General features: G+C 45.3%; 1 protein-coding gene across 1 annotated transcript in view; it reads left to right on the forward strand.

Annotated features, from left to right (window-relative positions):
* HSF1 (heat shock transcription factor 1) overlaps window positions 1-19,982 on the forward strand; it is an 85,769-nt gene that overhangs the window by 58,506 nt on the left and 7,281 nt on the right. The window contains exons 8-11 of the mRNA XM_077189886.1: window positions 3,999-4,135; window positions 8,096-8,329; window positions 11,448-11,550; window positions 19,772-19,837. Of these exons, the coding sequence (XP_077046001.1) occupies window positions 3,999-4,135; window positions 8,096-8,329; window positions 11,448-11,550; window positions 19,772-19,837 (540 nt within the window). The remainder of the gene's footprint in view (window positions 1-3,998; window positions 4,136-8,095; window positions 8,330-11,447; window positions 11,551-19,771; window positions 19,838-19,982) is intronic.

The following is a 19,982-nucleotide window of genomic DNA, read 5'->3' on the forward strand; positions in this document are numbered from 1 at the left end:
GAATGGGATGTTTTTTGGGAATGGGATTCATTGGGATTGGGACTTTTTGGGAATGGGATTTTTTGGGGTTGTTTGTGTTTAGGTTTTTTGGGATTGTTTGTGTTTGGGTTTTTTGGGATTGGGACGTTTTGGGAATGGGATTTTTTTGGGATTGGGACTTTTTGGGATTGGGATTTTTTGGGATTTTTTGTGTTTGTGATTTTTTGGGGTTTTTTGTGTTTGTGATTTTTTGGGGTTTTTTTGTGTTTGTGATTTTTTGGGGTTGTTTGTGTTTAAGTTTTTTGGGATTGTTTGTGTTTGGGATTTTTGGGATTGGGACGTTTTGGGAATGGGATTTTTTTGGGAGTGGGACTTTTTGGGATTGGGACTTTTTGTAATTGGGATTTTTTTGTGTTTGGGATTTTTTGGGGTTTTTTGTGTTTGTGATTTTTTGGGATTGGGACTTTTTGGGATTGGGATTTTTTTGGGTTTGGGATTTTCTGGGATTTTTATTTGGGATTTTTCGGGATTTTTTGGAAATGGGATTTATTGTAATTGGGACTTTTTGGGCTTGGGAGTTTTTGTATTTGTGATTTTTTAGGCTTTTTTGGGAATGGGATTTTTTGTAATTGGGATTTTTTTGCGATTGGGATTTTTCATAATTGGGATCCTTTGGGATTGGGATGTTTTGGGAATGAGATTTTTTTTGGGATCGGGATTTTTTGGGATTTTTATTTGGGATTGGGACTTTTTGGGATTGGGATTTTTTGGGAATGGGATTCTTTGGGATTGGGACTTTTTGGGATTGGGATTTTTTTGTGTTTGGGTTTTTTGGGATTGTTTGTGTTTGGGTTTTTTGGGATTGTTTGTGTTTGCGATTTTTTGGGGTTGGGACGTTTTGGGAATGGGATTTTTTTGGGATTGGGACTTTTTGGGATTGGGACGTTTTGGGAATGGGATTTTTTGGGATTGGGACTTTTTGGGATTTTTTGTGTTTGGGATTTTTTGGGGTTTTTTGTGTTTGGGATTTTTTGGGGTTTTTTGTGTTTGGGATTTTTTGGGCATGAGACGTTTTGGGAATGGGATTTTTTTTGGGCTTGGGATTGTTTGTGTTTGGGATTTTTTGGGATTGGGACGTTTTGGGAATGGGATGTTTTTTGGGAATGGGATTCATTGGGATTGGGATTTTTTTGTGTTTGGGATTTTTTGGGGTTGTTTGTGTTTGGGATTTTTGGGATTGTTTGTGTTTGGGATTTTTGGGATTGGGACGTTTTGGGAATGGGATTTTTTTGGGAGTGGGACTTTTTGGGATTGGGACTTTTTGGGATTTTTTGTGTTTGGGATTTTTTGGGATTTTTTGTGTTTGTGATTTTTTGGGATTGGGACTTTTTGGGATTGGGATTTTTTGGGCATGAGACGTTTTGGGAATGGGATTTTTTGGGATTGGGATTTTTTTGGGTTTGGGATTTTCTGGGATTTTTATTTGTGATTTTTTAGGCTTTTTTGGGAATGGGATTTTTTGTAATTGGGATTTTTTTGCGATTGGGATTTTTCGTAATTGGGATCCTTTGGGATTGGGACGTTTTGGGAATGGGATTTTTTTGGGCTTGGGATTTTTTTTGGGATTGGGATTTTTTGGGATTGTGTTTGGGATTGGGATGTTTTGGGAATGGGATTTTTTTGGGATTGGGACTTTTTGGGATTGGGATTTTTTGGGATTGTGTTTGGGATTGGGATGTTTTGGGAATGGGATTTTTTTGGGATTGGGACTTTTTGGGATTGGGATTTTTTTGGGAATGGGATTCATTGGGATTGGGACTTTTTGTGATTGGGATTTTTTTGTGTTTGGGATTTTTTGGGATTGTTTGTGTTTGTGATTTTTTGGGGTTGTTTATGTTTGGGTTTTTTGGAATTGGGACGTTTTGGGAATGGGATTTTTTTGGGATTGGGATTTTTTGGGATTGGGACTTTTTGTAATTGGGATTTTTTGGGGTTGTTTGTGTTTGGGTTTTTTGGGATTGGGACGTTTTGGGAATGGGATTTTTTTGGGATTGGGACTTTTTGGGATTGGGACTTTTTGTAATTGGGATTTTTTTGTGTTTGTGATTTTTTGGGGTTTTTTGTGTTTGTGATTTTTTGGGATTGGGATTTTTTGGGCATGAGACGTTTTGGGAATGGGATTTTTTTGGGCTTGGGATTGTTTGTGTTTGGGATTTTTTGGGATTGGGACATTTTGGGAATGGGATTTTTTTGGGGGTTGGGACTTTTTGGGATTGGGATTTTTTGGGATTTTTTGTGTTTGGGATTTTTTGGGATTTTTTGTGTTTGGGATTTTTTGGGATTGGGACATTTTGGGAATGGGATTTTTTTGGGATTGGGACTTTTTGGGATTGGGATTTTTTTGGGAATGGGATTCTTTGGGATTGGGACTTTTTGGGATTGGGATTTTTTTGGGAGTGGGACTTTTTGGGATTGGGATTTTTTGTGATTGGGATTTTTTTGTGTTTGTGATTTTTTTGGGGTTGTTTGTGTTTGGGTTTTTTGGGAATGGGATTTTTTTGGGAGTGGGACTTTTTGGGCATGAGACATTTTGGGAATGGGATTTTTTGGGATTGGGATTTTTTTGGGTTTGGGATTTTCTGGGATTTTTATTTGGGATTTTTCAGGATTTTTTGGAAATGGGATTTTTTGTAATTGGGACTTTTTGGGCTTGGGAGTTTTTGTATTTGTGATTTTTTAGGCTTTTTTGGGAATGGGATTTTTTGTAATTGGGATTTTTTTGCGATTGGGATTTTTCGTAATTGGGATCCTTTGGGATTGGGACGTTTTGGGAATGGGATTTTTTTGGGAGTGGGACTTTTTGGGATTGGGATTTTTTGGGATTGGGACGTTTTGGGAATGGGATTTTTTTGGGATTGGGACTTTTTGGGATTGGGACGTTTTGGGAATGGGATGTTTTTTGGGAGTGGGACTTTTTGGGATTGGGATTTCTTTGTGTTTGGGATTTTTTGGGGTTGTTTGTGTTTGGGTTTTTTGGGATTGTTTGTGTTTGCGATTTTTTGGGATTGGGACGTTTTGGGAATGGGATTTTTTTGGGATTGGGATTTTTTGGGAATGGGATTCTTTGGGATTGGGACTTTTTGGGATTGGGATTTTTTTGTGTTTGTGATTTTTTGGGGTTGTTTGTGTTTGGGATTTTTGGGATTGTTTGTGTTTGCGATTTTTTGGGATTGGGACGTTTTGGGAATGGGATTTTTTTGGGATCGGGATTTTTTGGGATTGGGATTCTTTGGGATTGGGACTTTTTGGGATTGGGACTTTTTGTGATTGGGATTTTTTTGTGTTTGGGATTTTTTTGGGGTTGTTTGTGTTTGGGTTTTTTGGGGTTGTTTGTGTTTGGATTTTTTGGGGTTGGGACGTTTTGGGAATGGGATTTTTTTGGGGATTGGGTTTTTTTGTGTTTGTGATTTTTTGGGATTTTTTGTGTTTGTGATTTTTTGGGATTGGGACGTTTTGGGAATGGGATGTTTTTTGGGAATGGGATTCATTGGGATTGGGATTTTTTTGTGTTTGTGATTTTTTGGGGTTGTTTGTGTTTGGGTTTTTTGGGGTTTTTTGTTTTTAAGTTTTTTGGGATTGTTTGTGTTTGGGTTTTTTGGGATTGTTCGTGTTTGTGATTTTTTGGGATTGGGACGTTTTGGGAATGGGATTTTTTTGGGATTGGGACTTTTTGGGAATGGGATTTTTTTGGGAGTGGGATTCATTGGGATTGGGACTTTTTGTGATTGGGATTTTTTTGTGTTTGGGATTTTTTGGATTGTTTGTGTTTGTGATTTTTTGGGGTTGTTTGTGTTTGGGTTTTTTGGGATTGGGACGTTTTGGGAATGGGATTTTTTTGGGATTGGGACTTTTTGTGATTGGGATTTTTTTGGGAGTGGGACTTTTTGTGATTGGCATTTTTTTGTGTTTGTGATTTTTTGGGGTTGTTTCCCATTCCCCATTCCCGTTTCCCCTCGCAGGCCCCGGCCCCGGCGCTGTCGGGCCCCGCGCTGCTGGCGGCCGATGCCGGCCCCAACTGCGGCCCCATCATCTCGGACGTGACCGAGCTGCCCCCGTCCAGCCCCGAGGCCTCCCCGGGAGGGAGCCTGGACGGAAGGTGGGCAGAATTCCTGAAATTCCATGGGAGAGAATTCCCAAAATTCCATGGGAATGGGGGAGGGCAGGTGGGGAGAATTCCCGGAATTCCATGAGAGAGAATTCCCAAAATTCCATGGGAACGGGAGCCTGAAAATCCCCTGGGAATGGGGGAGGGAGCCTGGACGGAAGGTGGGCAGAATTCCTGAAATTCCATGGGAGAGAATTCCCAAAAATCCCCTGGGAATGCGACCCTGAAAATCCCTGGGAATGGGGGAAGGCAGGTGGGGAGAATTCCCGGAATTCCATGGGAATGGGAGCCTGAAAATCCCCTGGGAATGGGATCCCAAAATGCCCTGGGAATGGGGAAGGGAGCCGGGACGGAAGGTGGGGAGAATTCCCGAAATTCCATGGGAGAGAATTCCTGAAATTCCCTGGGAATGGGAGCCTGAAAATCCCTGGGAATGGGGGAGGGAGCCTGGACGGAAGGTGGGCAGAATTCCCGAAATTCAATGGGAGAGAATTCCCAAAATTCCATGGGAATGGGGAAGGGAGCCTGGATGGAAGGTGGGGAGAATTCCTGAAAATTCCATGGGAGAGAATTCCCGAAAATCCCTGGGAATGGGGGAGGGCAGGTGGGGAGAATTCCCAAAAATTCCCTGGGAATGGGAGCCTGAAAATCCCTGGGAATGGGGGAAGGCAGGTGGGGAGAATTCCCAAAATTCCATGGGAATGGGAGCCTGAAAATCCCTGGGAATGGGACCCCAAAATTCCCTGGGAATGGGGAAGGGAGCCGGGACGGAAGGTGGGGAGAATTCCCGAAATTCCTTGAAAATGGGATCCTGAAAATTCCTGGGAATAGGGGCAGGCAGGTGGGGAGAATTCCCAAAAATTCCATGGGAATGGGAGCCCAAAAATCCCCTGGGAATGGGAAATTCCCTGGGAATGGGATCCCGAAATTCCCTGGGAATAGGGGCAGGCAGGTGGGGAGAATTCCCAAAAATTCCCTGGGAATGGGGTCCCAGAAATCCCTGGGAATGGGGGAGGGCACGTGGGGGGAGAATTCCCAAAAATTCCCTGGGAATGGGATCCCAGAAATCCCAGGGAGGGAGCCTGGGTGCCAGGTGGGGAGAATTCCGGAAAATTCCATGGGAATGGGGGAAGGGGGCTGCACTTTTCCCATATTCCCGTTATTCCCAATCCCATTATTCCCATTTCCCCCAATCCCATTTTTCCCATTTTTTCCCATTATTTTTCCCATTATTTGTCCCATTCCCATTTCCCCATTCCCATTTCCCCATTCCCATTTTCCCCATTCCCATTATTCCCTTTTCCCCATTCCCATTTCCCATTCCCTTTTTTCCCCATTCCCATTATTCCCATTTCCCCCAACCCCATTTTTCCCATTATTTCCCCATTATTCCCCCATTATTTTCCCATAATTTCCCCCATTATTTCCCCATATTTCCCCCATAATTTCCCCATTATTTTCCCCAATTTTTTCCCCAATTTTTTCCCCATTATTCCCCATTATTCCCTCATTATTCGCCCATTATTATTTCCCCATTATTCCCCCATTATTTCCCCATTATTTTCCCCAATTTTTTCCCCATTTTTCCCCCATTATTTTTCCCATTATTTTCCCATTATTTCCGCATTATTATTCACCATTATTTTCCCATATTTCCCCCATAATTTCCCCATTATTTTCCCCAATTTTTCCCCATTATTCCCCCATTATTCCCCCATTATTATTCCCATTATTTCCCCATTATTATTTCCCCATTATTCCCCCATTATTTTCCCATGATTTCCCCCATTACTTTTCCCATTATTCCCCCATTATTATTCCCCCATTATTATTCCCCCATTATTCCCCATTATTTTCCCCATTATTATTCCCATTATTTCCTATTATTCCCCCATAATTTCCCCCATTATTTTCCCATTATTATTCCCATTATTGTCCCCATTTTTTTCTCCATTATTTCCCCATTATTATTTCCATTATTCCCCCATTATTTTCCCATTATTTTCCCCATTATTCCCCATTATTTCCCTATTATTATTCCCATTATTTCCACAATATTCCTCCATTATTTCCCCATTATTATTCCCCCATTATTATTCCCTCATTATTCCCCCATTATTCCCCATTATTTCCCCCATTTTCCCCCATTATTATCCCCCATTATTATTCCCCCATTGTTATTCCCCCATGATTTCCCCATGATTATTCCCATTATTTCTCCAATATTCCCCCATTATTCCCCCATTATTATTTCCCCCATTGTTATTCCCCCATTACTATTTCCCCCATTATTACTCCCCCATTATTATTCCCCCATTATTATTCTCCCATTCTTATTCTCCCATTATTATTCCCCATTATTTTCCCTCATTATTATACTCCCATTATTTCCCCATTATTTTTCCCCATTATTTCCCCATTATTTCCCCATTATTATTCTCCCATTTTTATTCCCCCATTTTTATTCCCCCATTATTATTCCCCCATTATTATTCCCCATTATTCCCCATTATTGTTCCCATTATTTTTCCCAATATTTTCCCATTATTCCCCCATTATTTCCCCATTATTGTTCCCATTATTTTCCCATTATTATTCCCATCATTCCCCCATTATTCCCCCATTATTCCCCCATTATTTTCCCATTATTTCCCCATTATTCCCCCATTGTTATTCCCCCATTATTTCCCCATTATTTTTCCCCATTATTCCCCATTATTTTCCCCATTATTTCCCCATTATTATTCCCCATTATTTTCCCATTATTATTCCCATCATTCCCCCAATATTTTCCCCATTAATTTTCCCATTATTTTCCCATTTTTCCCCCGTTATTATTCCCCCATTATTATTTCCCCGTTATTATTTCCCCCGTTATTTTTCCCCCATTATTTTCCCCATTATTATTCCCCCATTATTATTTCCCCCCATTATTATTTCCCCCCATTATTATTTTCCCCCATTATTATTTTCCCCCATTATTATTCCCCCATTAATTTCCCCATTATTATTCCCCCATTATTTTCCCTATTATTCCCCCATTATTTCCCCATTATTATTCCCCCATTATTCCCCCATTATTATTCCCCCATTATTCCCCCATTATTATTCCCCCGTTATTCCCCCATTATTCCCCATTATTTCCCCCTTATTATTCCCAATATTCCCCCATTTTTATTCCCCCATTGTTATTTCCCCATTATTATTCCCCCATTATTTTCCCCATTATTTTCCCCCATTATTCCCCCATTATTATTCCCCCATTATTATTCCCCCATTATTCCTCCATTATTTTCCCATTATTTTCCCATTATTTTCCCCTTATTCCCCCATTATTTCCCCCATTATTTCCCCCATTATTTCCCCCATCATTCCCCCATTATTTCCCCATTATTTTCCCATTATTTTGCCAATATTTCCCCATTATTCCCCCATCACTCCCCCATTATTCCCCCATTATTCCCCCATTATTTCCCCATTTTCCCCCATTATTTTCCCATTATTATTCTCATTATTCTCCCATTATTATTTCCCCATTATTCCCCCCATTATTCCCCCACTATATCCCCATTATTTCCCCATTATTTTCCCAATATTTTCCCATTATTCCCCCATTATTCCCCCATTATTCCCCATTATTACTCCCCCATTATTACTCCCCATTATTATTCCCCATTATTATTCCCCCAATATTCCCCTATTATTCCCATTATTATTCCCATTATTCCCCCATTATTTTTCCCATTATTTCCCCATTATTTTCCCATTATTTCCCCCATTATTTCCCCATTACTTTCCAATATTTTCCCATTATTTTTCCCATTATTTCCCCATTACTTTCCAATATTTTCCCATTATTATTCCCATTATTATTCCCAATATTCCCCCATTATTTCTCCCCCATTATTATTCCCCATTATTATTCCCATTGTTATTCCTGTCCCCATCCAGGAGCAGCCCGGGGATCCGGATCAAGGAGGAGCCTCCCAGCCCCACCCGGAGCCCGCAGGTGGAGGAGCCCAAGAGCGCCGGCAATTCCGGGAATTCTGGGAATTCCGGGAATTCCGAGACCCCCCTGTCCCCGTCCACCTTCATCGACTCCATCCTGCGGGAAAACGACTCCGGAGCCGCTCCCGGGAACCCCCAGGGCCAGGAAAAGTGCCTGAGCGTGGCCTGCCTCGACAAGTGAGCCCCGGTGTTCCCGACGGCATTCCCGGCATTCCCGACGACATTCCCAGCATTCCAAACATTCCCAACATTTCCACCATTCCCAACATTGCCAACGTTCCTGGCATTCCCAACATTCCCAACATTTCCACCATTTCCAACATTCCCCACATTCCCAACAACATTCGCAGCATTCCCGACGTTCCCAACGTTTCAACCGTTCCCAACGTCCCCGGCATTCCCATCATTCTCGACATTCCCGACAACATTCCTGACGTTCCCGACACCATTCCTGGCATTCCCGACGACATTCCCGACATTCCCAACGACATTCCCAATGTTCCCGACATTCCCCACAGTCCCTAACGTTTCCCACCATTCCCAGCATTCCCGACATTCCCAGCATTCCCAGCATTCCCAACATTCCCAACATCCCAAACGTTCCCAACATTCCCAGCATTCCAAACATTCCCAGCATTCCCAACATCCCCCACATTCCCAACATTACCAGCATTCCCCACATCCCAAACGTTCCCAGCATTCCCACCATTCCAAACATTCCCCACATTCCCAACAACATTCCCGGCATTTCCACCATTCCCAACATTCCCAACATTCCCGACAACATTCCCGGCATTCCCAACAACATTCCCAATGTTCCCAGCATCCCCAACATCTCAAATGTTCCAAACATTCCCAGCATTCCCAACGTTCCCACCATTCCCAACATCTCAAACGTTCCCAACATTCCCAGCATTCCCACCATTCCCAACATCCCAAACATTCCCAGCATCCCAAACGTTCCCCACATTCCCAACATTCCCAATATGCCAAACGTTCCCAGCATTCCCAACACTCCCAATGTTCCCAACATCCCAAACATTCCCAGCATTCCCCACATTCCCAACATCCCAAACGTTCCCAGCATTCCCAACATCCCCCACATTCCCGACATTCCCAGCATTCCCAACATCCCAAAGGTTCCCCACATTCCCAATGTTACCACCATTCCCAACATTCCCCACATTCCCAACAACATTCCTGGCATTCCCAACGTTTCCACCATTCCCAACATCCCAAATGTTCCCAGCATTCCCAACATTCCCGACATTCCCGACATTCCCAGCTCAGGAAAAGTGGGAACAGGGAGGAATTCCCAGAATTTCAGGAATTTCCAGCTTGAGAAAAAGCAGGGAGAGGGGCAGAATTCCTGGAATTCCCAGAATTCCTGGAATTTCCAGCTTGGGAAAAAGCAGGGACAGGGCAGAATTCCTGGAATTCCCAAAATTCCCAGAATTCCCGGCTTGGGAAAAGCGGGAGCGGGGCAGAATTCCCGGAATTCCCAGCTCAGGAGAAGTAGGATCCGATGGAATTCTGGGAATTCCCAGCAGGAGAAAAGAGGGAGCAGGGCGGAATTCCCGTTCCCAGTGTCCTGACCCCATTCCCAGTTTTCCAGAATTCCCAATCCCAGTTTCCCAATCCCAAATGGAAGTTTCCTGCTTCCATTCCTGGTTTCTCAATCCTGGATTCCCAAAATTCCCATTCCCAGTTTCTGATCCCAATCCCAGTTTCCTGCTGCCATTCCCGATGTCCTGACCCCATTCCCAATCCCAGTTTTGCAGAATTCCCAATCCCAGTTTCCCAATCCCCATTTCCTGGTCCTGATCCCAGTTTCCCAATCCCAGTTTCCGATCCCATTCCCGGTTTCCCAATCCTGGATTCCCAAAATTCCCATTCCCAGTTGCCCGTTCCCCGTATCCCAATCCCAGTTTCCTGTTCTCAGTTTCCCAATCCCATTCCCAGTCCCCGTTTCCTGCTTCCATTCCCAGTTTCTCAATCCTGGATTCCTGTTGTTCATTCCCGCTGTTGTTCATTCCCCCCATTGTTGATCATTCCCACTGTTCATTCCCGCTGTTGCTGGTCGTTCCTGCTGTTCATTCCTGCTGTTCATCCCCGCTGTTCTCATTCCTGCTGTTTTCGTCATTCCCGCTGTTCATTCCGGCCGTTGTTTCTCATTCCCACTGTTGTTGGTCATTCCGGCTGTTCATTCCGGCTGTTGTTTGTCATTCCCGCTGTTCATTCCCACTGTTCTCATTCCCGCTGTTGTTTCTCATTCCGGCTGTTGTTGTTGTTGTTGTTCATTCCTGCTGTTCATTCCCGCTGTTTTCGTCATTGCTGCTGTTCATTCCCGCCGTTGTTGTTCATTCCCGCCGTTGTTGTTCATTCCCGCTGTTCTCATTCCAGCTGTTGTTTGTCATTCCCGCTGTTCATTCCCGCTGTTGCTGTTCATTCCTGCTGTTCATTCTGGCTGTTGTTTCTCGTTACCCCCGTTGTTGATCATTCCCACAGATCATTCCCGCTGTTGTTTCTCATTCCCGCTGTTTTCATCATTCCCGCTGTTCATTCTGGCCGTTGTTGTTCATTCCCGCTGTTCATTCCCGCTGTTCATTCCCGGTGTTGTTTCTCATTCCCACTGTCATTCCGGCTGTTGTTTGATCATTCCCGTTGTTCATTCCCGCTGTTCATTCTGGCTGTTGTTTCTCATTCCCCCGATCATTCCCGCTGTTTTCATCATTCCCGCTGTTGTTGTTCATTCCCGCTGTTGTTTCTCATTCCTACTGTTCATTCCGGCTGTTGTTTCTCATTCTCACTGTTCTCATTCCCGCTGTTGTTTCTCAATCCCGCTGTTGTTTCTCATTCCGGCTGTTTTCATCATTCCCGCTGTTGTTGTTCATTCCTGCTGTTGGTTCTCATTCCCGCTGTTCATTCCCGCCGTTGTTGATCATTCCCACTGTTCATTCCAGCTGTTGTTGTTCATTCCGGCTGTTCATTCCCGCTGTTGTTTGTCATTCCCGCTGTTCATTCCGGCTGTTGTTGTTCATTCCCGCTGTTCATTCCCACTGTCGTTTCTCATTCCCACTGTTCATTCCTGCTGTTGTTGTTCATTCCGGCTGTTGTTTCTCATTCCCACTGTTCATTCCCGCTGTTCTCATTCCCGCTGTTGTTGGTCATTCCCGCTGTTCTCATTCCGGCTGTTGTTTCTCATTCCCGCTGTTCGTTCCAGCTGTTGTTGATCATTCCCGCTGTTCATTCCCACTGTTCTCATTCCGGCTGTTGTTGTCGTTGTTGTTCGCAGGTCGGAGCTGAACGAGCACCTGGACACGATCGACTCCAGCCTGGACAATCTGCAGGCGCTGCTCAGCACCCACGGCTTCAGCATGGACAGCGCCCTGCTCGACGTGAGGGGTCCCAAAATTATCCCAAAATATCCACAAAAATATCCCAAAATATCCCCAAAATATCCCAAAAAATATCCCAAAATATCCACAAAAATATCCCCAAAATATCCCAAAAATATCCCCAAAATATCCCTAAAATATCCCCAACATCCCCAGCGCCCTGCTCAATGTGAGAGCCCCAAAATATCCCTAAAATATCCCCAAAAAATCCCCAAAATATCCCCAAAATGTCCCCAAAATATCCCCAAAATGTCCCCAAAATGTCCCCAAAATATCCCCAAAAATATCCCAAAATATCCCCAAAATCCCCAGCGCCCTGCTCGACGTGAGAGCCCCAAAAATCCCTAAAATATCCCCAAAATATCCCCAAAATATCCCCAAAATATCCCCAAAATATCCCCAAAATCCCCAGCGCCCTGCTCAACGTGAGAGCCCCAAAATATTCCCAAAATATCCCAAAATATCCCAAAAATATCCACAAAATATCCCCAAAATATCCCCAACATATCCCCAAACATCCCCAGCGCCCTGCTTGATGTGAGGGTCCCAAAATATCCCCAAAATGTCCCCAAAATATCCCCAAAATATCCCCAAAAATATCCCCAAAATATCCCCAAAATATCCCCAAAATATCCGCAAAATCCCCAGTGCCCTGCTCGACGTGAGGCTCCCAAAAATCCCCAAAATATCCCCAAAAATGTCCCCAAAATATCCCCAAAATGTCCCCAAAATAGCCCAAAAATATCCCCAAAATATCCCCAAAAAATCCCCAGTGCCCTGCTCGACGTGAGGGTCCCCAAAAATGCCCAAAATATCCCCAAAAATATCCCCAAAATCTCCCCAAAATCTCCCCAAAAATATCCCCAAAATATCCCCAAAAATGTCCCCAAAATATCCCCAAAATATCCCCAAAATAGCCCAAAAATATCCCCAAAAATATCCTCAAAATCCCCAGCGCCCTGCTCAACGTGAGGGTCCCAAAATATCCCCAAAATATCCCAAAAATGTCCCCAAAATATCCCCAAAATATCCCCAAAATATCCCAAAAATATCCCCAAAAATATCCTCAAAATCCCCAGCGCCCTGCTCAACGTGAGGCTCCCAAAAATCCCCAAAATACCCCCAAAATATCCCCAAAAATATCCCCAAAATATCCCCAAAAATATCCCCAAAATATCCCCAAAAATATCCCCAAAATGTCCCCAAAATATCCCCAAAAATATCCTCAAAATCCTCAGCGCCCTGCTCAACGTGAGGGTCCCAAATATCCCCAAAATGTCCCCAAAATGTCCCCAAAAATATCCCCAAAATGTCCCAAAAATATCCCCAACATCCCCAGCGCCCTGCTCAACGTGAGGCTCCCTAAAAATCCCCAAAATATCCCCAAAATGTCCCCAAAATATCCACAAAACATCCCCAAAATCTCCAGCGCCCTGCTCGATGTGAGAGCCCCAAAAATATTCCCAAAATGTCCCCAAAATATCCCAAAAATATTCCCAAAAATATCCCCAAAATATCCCCAAAATATCCCCAAAATCCCCCAAAATCCCCAGCGCCCTGCTCGACGTGAGGCTCCCAAAATATCCCAAAAATATCCCTAAAATATCCCCAAAATATCCCCAAAATCCCCAGCGCCCTGCTCGACGTGAGGCTCCCAAAAATGCCCAAAATATCCCCAAAAATATCCCCAAAGTATCCCCAAAATATCCCAAAACATCCCCAAAAATATCCCCAAAATATCCCCAAAAATATCCCCAAAATATCCCCAAAATCCCCAGCGCCCTGCTCGACGTGAGGCTCCCAAAATATTCCCAAAATATCCCCAAAATATCCCCAAAAATATCCACAAAATATCCACAAAAATCTCCAGCGCCCTGCTCGACGTGAGGCTCCCAAAATATCCCCCAAATATTCCCAAAATATCCCCAAAATATCCCCAACATCCCCAGTACCCTGCTCAACGGGAGGGTCCCAAAATTCCCAAAATCCCCAAAAATCCCCAAAATGTCCCCAAAATGTCCCCAAAAAATCCCCAAAATCCCCAGCGCCCTGCTCGAGGTGAGGGTCCCCAAAAATGCCCAAAATATCCCAAAAAATATCCCCAAAATATCCCAAAAATATCCCAAAAATATCCCCAAAAAATATCCCCAAAATATCCCAAAAGTATCCCCAAAATATTCCCAAAATATCCCCAAAATCCCCAAAATATCCCCAAAATATCCCCAACATCCCCAGCGCCCTGCTCAACGTGAGGCTCCCAAAAATCCCCAAAATATCCCAAAAATATCCCAAAATATCCCTAAATATCCCCAAAATCTCCCCAAAAATATCCCCAAAATCTCCCCAAAAATATCCCCAAAAATATCCCCAAAATATCCCCAAAATATCCCCAAAAATATCCCAAAATATCCCCAAAATCCCCAGCGCCCTGCTCGACGTGAGAGCCCCAAAAATCCCTAAAATATCCCCAAAATGTCCCAAACATCCCCAGCACCCTGCTCGACGTGAGGCTCCCAAAATATCCCCAAAATATCCACAAAATATCCACAAAATATTCCCAAAATGTCCCCAAAATATCCCCAAAATGTCCCCAAAATATCCCCAAAATATCCCCAAAATATCCCCAAAATCCCCAGCGCCCTGCTCGACGTGAGGCTCCCAAAATATTCCCAAAATATCCCCAAAATATCCCCAAAATATCCCCAAAAATATCCACAAAATATCCACAAAATATCCACAAAAATATCCCCAAAATCTCCAGCGCCCTGCTCGACGTGAGGCTCCCAAAATATCCCCCAAATATTCCCAAAATATCCCCAAAATATCCCCAAAATCTCCCCAACATCCCCAGTACCCTGCTCAACGGGAGGGTCCCAAAATTCCCAAAATCCCCAAAAATCCCCAAAATGTCCCCAAAATGTCCCCAAAATATCCCCAAAAATATCCCCAAAATATCCCCAAAATATCCCCAAAATATCCCCAAAATGTCCCCAAAATGTCCCCAAAATATCCCCAAAATATCCCCAAAATATCCCCAAAATCCCCAGCACCCTGCTCAACGTGAGAGCTCCCAAAAATCCCCAAAATTTCCCCAAAATATCCCCAAAATATTCCCAAAAATATCCCCAAAATATCCCCAAAAATATCCCGAAAATATCAAAAATTCCCAGCGCCCTGCTCGACGTGAGGGTCCCAAAAATATCCCCAAAATCCCCAAAATATCCCCAAAAATATCCCCAAAATATCCTAAAAATATCCCAAACATCCCCAGTGCCCTCCTTGACGTGAGGGTCCCCAAAATATCCCCAAAATATCCCCAAAAAAATCCCCAAAATATCCCCAAAAAATCCCCAGTGCCCTGCTCGACATGAGGGTCCCCAAAAATCCCCAGAAATCCCCAAAATATCCCCAAAATCCCCCAAAATCCCCAGCGCCCTGCTCGACGTGAGGCTCCCAAAATATCCCCAAAGTATCCCCAAATTATCCCAAAAATATCCCCCAAATATCCCAAAATATCCCCAAAAATATCCCTAAAGTATCTCCAAAAATATCCCCAACATCCCCAGCGCCCTGCTCGATGTGAGGGTCCCAAAATATCCCTAAAATATCCCAAAATATCCCCAAAAATATCCCCAAAATATCCCCAAAGTGTCCCCAAAATATCCCCAAAATATCCCCAAAATCCCCAGCGCCCTGCTCGACGCGAGGGTCCCCAAAAATGCCCAAGATATCCCCAAAATGTCCCCAAAATATCCCCAAAAATATCCCCAAAATATCCCCAAAATATCCCAAAAATATCCCCAAAAATATCCCCAAAATATCCCAAAAATATCCCAAAAAAAATCCCCAAAATATCCCCAACGTCCCCAGCGCCCTGCTCGACGTGAGGGTCCCAAAATATCCCCCAAGTATCCCAAAAATATCCCCAAAATATCCCCAAAAAATCCCCAAAATCTCCAGCGCCCTGCTCGACGTGAGGGTCCCCAAAAATTCCCAAAATATCCCCAAAAATATCCCCAAAATATCCCCAAAATATCCCCAAAGTATCCCCAAAATATCCCCAAAATAACCCCAAAATATCCCAAAATATCCCCCAAAATATCCCAAAAATATCCCCAAAAATATCCCCAAAAATATCCTCAAAATGTCCCCAAAAATATCCCCAAAATATCCCAAAATATCCCCAAAAAATCCCAAAAATATCCCCAAAAATATCCTCAAAATATCCCCCAAATATCCCCAAAATATCCCAAAATATCCCCAAAAATATCCCAAAAATATCCCCAAAAATCCCAAAATCCCAAAAATCCCCAAAATATCCCCAAAAATCCCAAAATCCCAAAAATCCCCAGCGCCCCGCTCGATGTGAGCATCCGCAAAATTCCCAAAATCCCCAGAAATCCCCAAAATTGCCAAAAATTCCAAAATCCCCAAAATCCCCAGCGCCCTGCTCGACGTGAGAATTCCCAAAAATCCCCAAAATATCCCCAAAATCCCCGTTCCCAGTGGGAATTCCCAGGATAAACCTGCCCCGATCCAGGGAAGAGATTCTGGAACATTCCCAATGGGAATTCCCAGGATTCCAGGCCCATTCCCACTGGGAATTCCCAGGACAAACCCATCCCTGCTCCATGTGAGCCTGACCCCCCCTGAAATTCCCAAAATTCTCAAAATTCCCAGAATAAAAAAGCCCCAGAATTCCCAAAAATTCCAACTGGGAATGCTCAAAGTGCCCAATTCCCAAAATCCCCAATGCCCAGTGGGAATTCCCAGGATCTCATCCCATTCCCAGTAGGAATTCCCAGATTCCAGCCCCATTCCCAGTGGGAATTCCCAGGATAAACCCGCCCCTGCTCCATGTGCGCCTGCTTCCAGAATTGCCAAAAATCCCCAAAATTCCCAGGAAATAATCCCGGAATTCCAGCTGGGAATTGCCAAAATCCCCAATGCCCAATGGGAATTCCCAGGATTCCAGGCCCATTCCCAGTGGGAATTCCCAGGATCTCATCCCATTCCCAGTGGGAATTCCCAAATCAAGGAATTCCCAGATTCCAGGCCCATTCCCAGTGGGAATTCCCAGGACAAACCTGTCCTGATCCAGGGAAGAGATTCTGGAACATTCCCAGTGGGAATTCCCAGGATCTCATCCTGTTCCCACTGGGAATTCCCAGATTCCAGGCCCATTCCCAGTGGGAATTCCCAGGATCTGATCCTGTTCCCACTGGGAATTCCCGGATAAATCCATCCCTGCTCGATGTGAGCCTGACCCCCCCTGAAATTCCCAAAAATTCCCAAAATTCCCAGAAAAAAAAACCCCAGAATTCCCAAAAATTCCAACTGGGAATTCTCAGAGTCCCCAGTTCCCAAAATCCCCAATGCCCAATGGGAATTCCCAGGATCTCATCCCATTCCCACTGGGAATTCCCAGATTCCAGCCCCCATTCCCAGTGGGAATTCCTGGGATTCCAGCCCCGTTCCCAGTGGGAATTCCCAGGATAAACCAGCCCTGATCCAGGGAAGAGATTCTGGAACATTCCCAGTGGGAATTCCCAGATTCCCGTCCCATTCCCAGTGGGAATTCCTGGGATTCCAGCCCCCATTCCCAGTGGGAATTCCCAGGACAAACCCATCCCTGCTCCATGTGAGCCTGACCCCAGAATTGCCAAAAATCCCCAAAATTCCCAGGGAAAAATCCCAGAATTCCAGCTGGGAATTCCCAAAATCCCCAATGCCCAATGGGAATTCCCAGGATCTCAGCCCATTCCCAAATCAGGGAATTCCCAATTTCCCAGCCCATTCCCACTGGGAATTCCCAGGATAAACCCATCCCTGCTCCATGTGAGCCTGACCCCCCCGATATTCCCGAAATTCCCAGGAAAAAAACCCAGAATTCCCAAAAATTCCAACTGGGAATTCTCAGAGTCCCCAGTTCCCAAAATCCCCAATGCCCAATGGGAATTCCCAGGATTCCAGCCCCATTCCCAGTGGGAATTCCCAGAATTCCAGGCCCCATTCCCAGTGGGAATTCCCACATCAGGGAATTTCTGGGATTCCAGCCCCCATTCCCAGTGGGAATTCCCAGGACAAACCCGCCCCTGCTCGATGTGAGCCTGCTCCCAAAATCCCCAAAATTCCCAGGAAATAATCCCGGAATTCCAGCTGGGAATTCCCAAAATCCCCAATGCCCAATGGGAATTCCCAGGATCTCATCCCATTCCCAGTGGGAATTCCCAGGACAAACCCGTCCCTGCTCCATGTGAGCCTGCTCCCGGAATTCCCAAAAATGCCCAGGGAAAAATCCCGGAATTCCAGCTGGGAATTGCCAAAATCCCCAATGCCCAGTGGGAATTCCCAGTTTCCCGTCCCATTCCCAGTGGGAATTCCCAGGACAAACCCATCCCTGCTCCATGTGCGCCTGCTCCCAAAATTCCCCAAAATCCCCAAAATTCCCAGAAAAAATCCGGGAATTGCAGCTGGGAATTGCCAAAGCCGCCCCCAGGCAGCTGCGCCCGCCCCAATCCCGAAATCCCCCGGGAACCTCTGGAAAACGGGGCTGGAATTTCGGGAATGGAGCCCTGGGGGCTCTTCCTGATGGGAATGGGGTCAGGAAATGGGGAATTCCCACTGGGAATGGGCTGGGAAACCGGGAATGGGCTGGAATCCCGGGAATTCCCAGGCTGGGGCCGGGATTTTCCCTGGAATTCTGGAATTCCCTGGCTCAGGACAGGATTTTTCCCAGGAATTCCTGAGCTCCAGGCAGGATTTTCTTGGGAATTCCCTGGCTCAGGATGGGATTTTTCCCAGGAATTCCCACTGGGAATGTTCCAGGATCCATTCCCTGGGCAGGTTTTTCCCAGGAATTCCCATTCCCAGGGCAGGGGTGGGATTTTCCCAGGAATTCTGGAATTCCCTGTCTTGGAACAGATTTTTCCCTGGAATTCTGGAATTCCCTGGCTCAGGGTGGGTTTTCCTGGGAATTCCCACTGGGAATATTCCAGGATCCATTCCCATTCTCAGGACAGATTTTTCCCAGGAATTCCTGAGCTCCAGGCAGGATTTTCCTGGGAATTTCCTGTCTGGGCACAGATTTTTCCTGGGAATTCCAGCATTCCCTGGCTCAGGATCGGATTTTTCCCAGGAATTCCCACTGGGAATGTTCCAGGATCCATTCCCTGGTCAGGATTTTCCCGGGAATTCCCTGGCTCAGGACAGATTTTCCCAGGAATTCCCATTCTGGGGCCAGGATTTTCCCAGGAATTCTGGAATTCCCATTCTCAGAACAGGATTTTCCCAGGAATTCCCGTTCTGGGGGTGGGATTTTCCCAGGAATTCTGGAATTCCCTGTCTTGAAACAGATTTTTCCTGGAAATTCTGGAATTCTCTGACTTAGGACAGATTTTTCCCAGGAATTCCCATTGGGAATGTTCTAGAATCCATTCCCTGGTCAGGTTTTTCCCGGGAATTCCCAGTCTGGGGGTGGGATTGTCCCAGGAATTCTGGAATTCCCATTCTCAGGGTGGGATTTTCCCAGGAATTCCCATTCCTAGGGCAGGATTTTCCTGGGAATTCCAGCATTCCCTGGCTCAGGACAGATTTTCCCAGGAATTCCCATTCTGGGGCTCGGATTTTCCCTGGAATTTTGGAATTCCCATTCCCAGGACAGGATTTTCCCCAGGAATTCCCTGTCTGGGGGTGGGATTTTCCCAGGAATTCTGGAATTCCCTGGCTCAGGGTGGGTTTTCCTGGGAATTCCCACTGGGAATGTTCCAGAATCCATTCCCTGGTCAGGTTTTTCCTGGGAATTCCCAGTCTGGGGGTGGGATTTTCCATGGAATTCTGGAATTCTCATTCTCAGGGTAGGATTTTCCTTGGAATTCCCTGACTCAGAACAGGATTTTCCTGGGAATTCCAGCATTCCCTAACTCAGGACAGATTTTTCCCAGGAATTCCCAATTCTGGGGGTGGGATTTTCCCAGAATTCCACCATTCCCATTCTGGGACCAGGATTTTCCCAGAATTCCACCATTCCCATTCTGGGCCCAGGATTTTCCCGGGAATTCCACCGTTCCCATTCTGGGGCCGGGATTTTCCCAGAATTCCACCATTCCCATTCAGGGGCCGGGATTTTCCGGGAATTCCGGGTTCCGTTCCCATTCAGGGCCCGGGATTTCCCGGGAATTCCGGGTTCCGTTCCCGGTTTCATTCCCGCTTTTCCCGGCAGCTCTTCAGCCCCTCGGTGGCGGTGCCGGACGTGACCCTGCCCGACCTGGACAGCAGCCTGGCCAGCGTGAGCCCGGGAATCCCGGGAATTCCGGGAATTCTGGGAATTTCGGGAATGCTGGGAATGCTGGGAATTGTCAGCCACCACCACCACCACCCCAAAAAGGGCAAATCCCAAATTTTCCAGCCCCTGGGATTCCCATTTAAGCCCC

Source organism: Agelaius phoeniceus, chromosome 1, assembly GCF_051311805.1.
Source record: "Agelaius phoeniceus isolate bAgePho1 chromosome 1, bAgePho1.hap1, whole genome shotgun sequence".
NCBI classification, from domain to species: Eukaryota; Metazoa; Chordata; class Aves; order Passeriformes; family Icteridae; genus Agelaius; species Agelaius phoeniceus.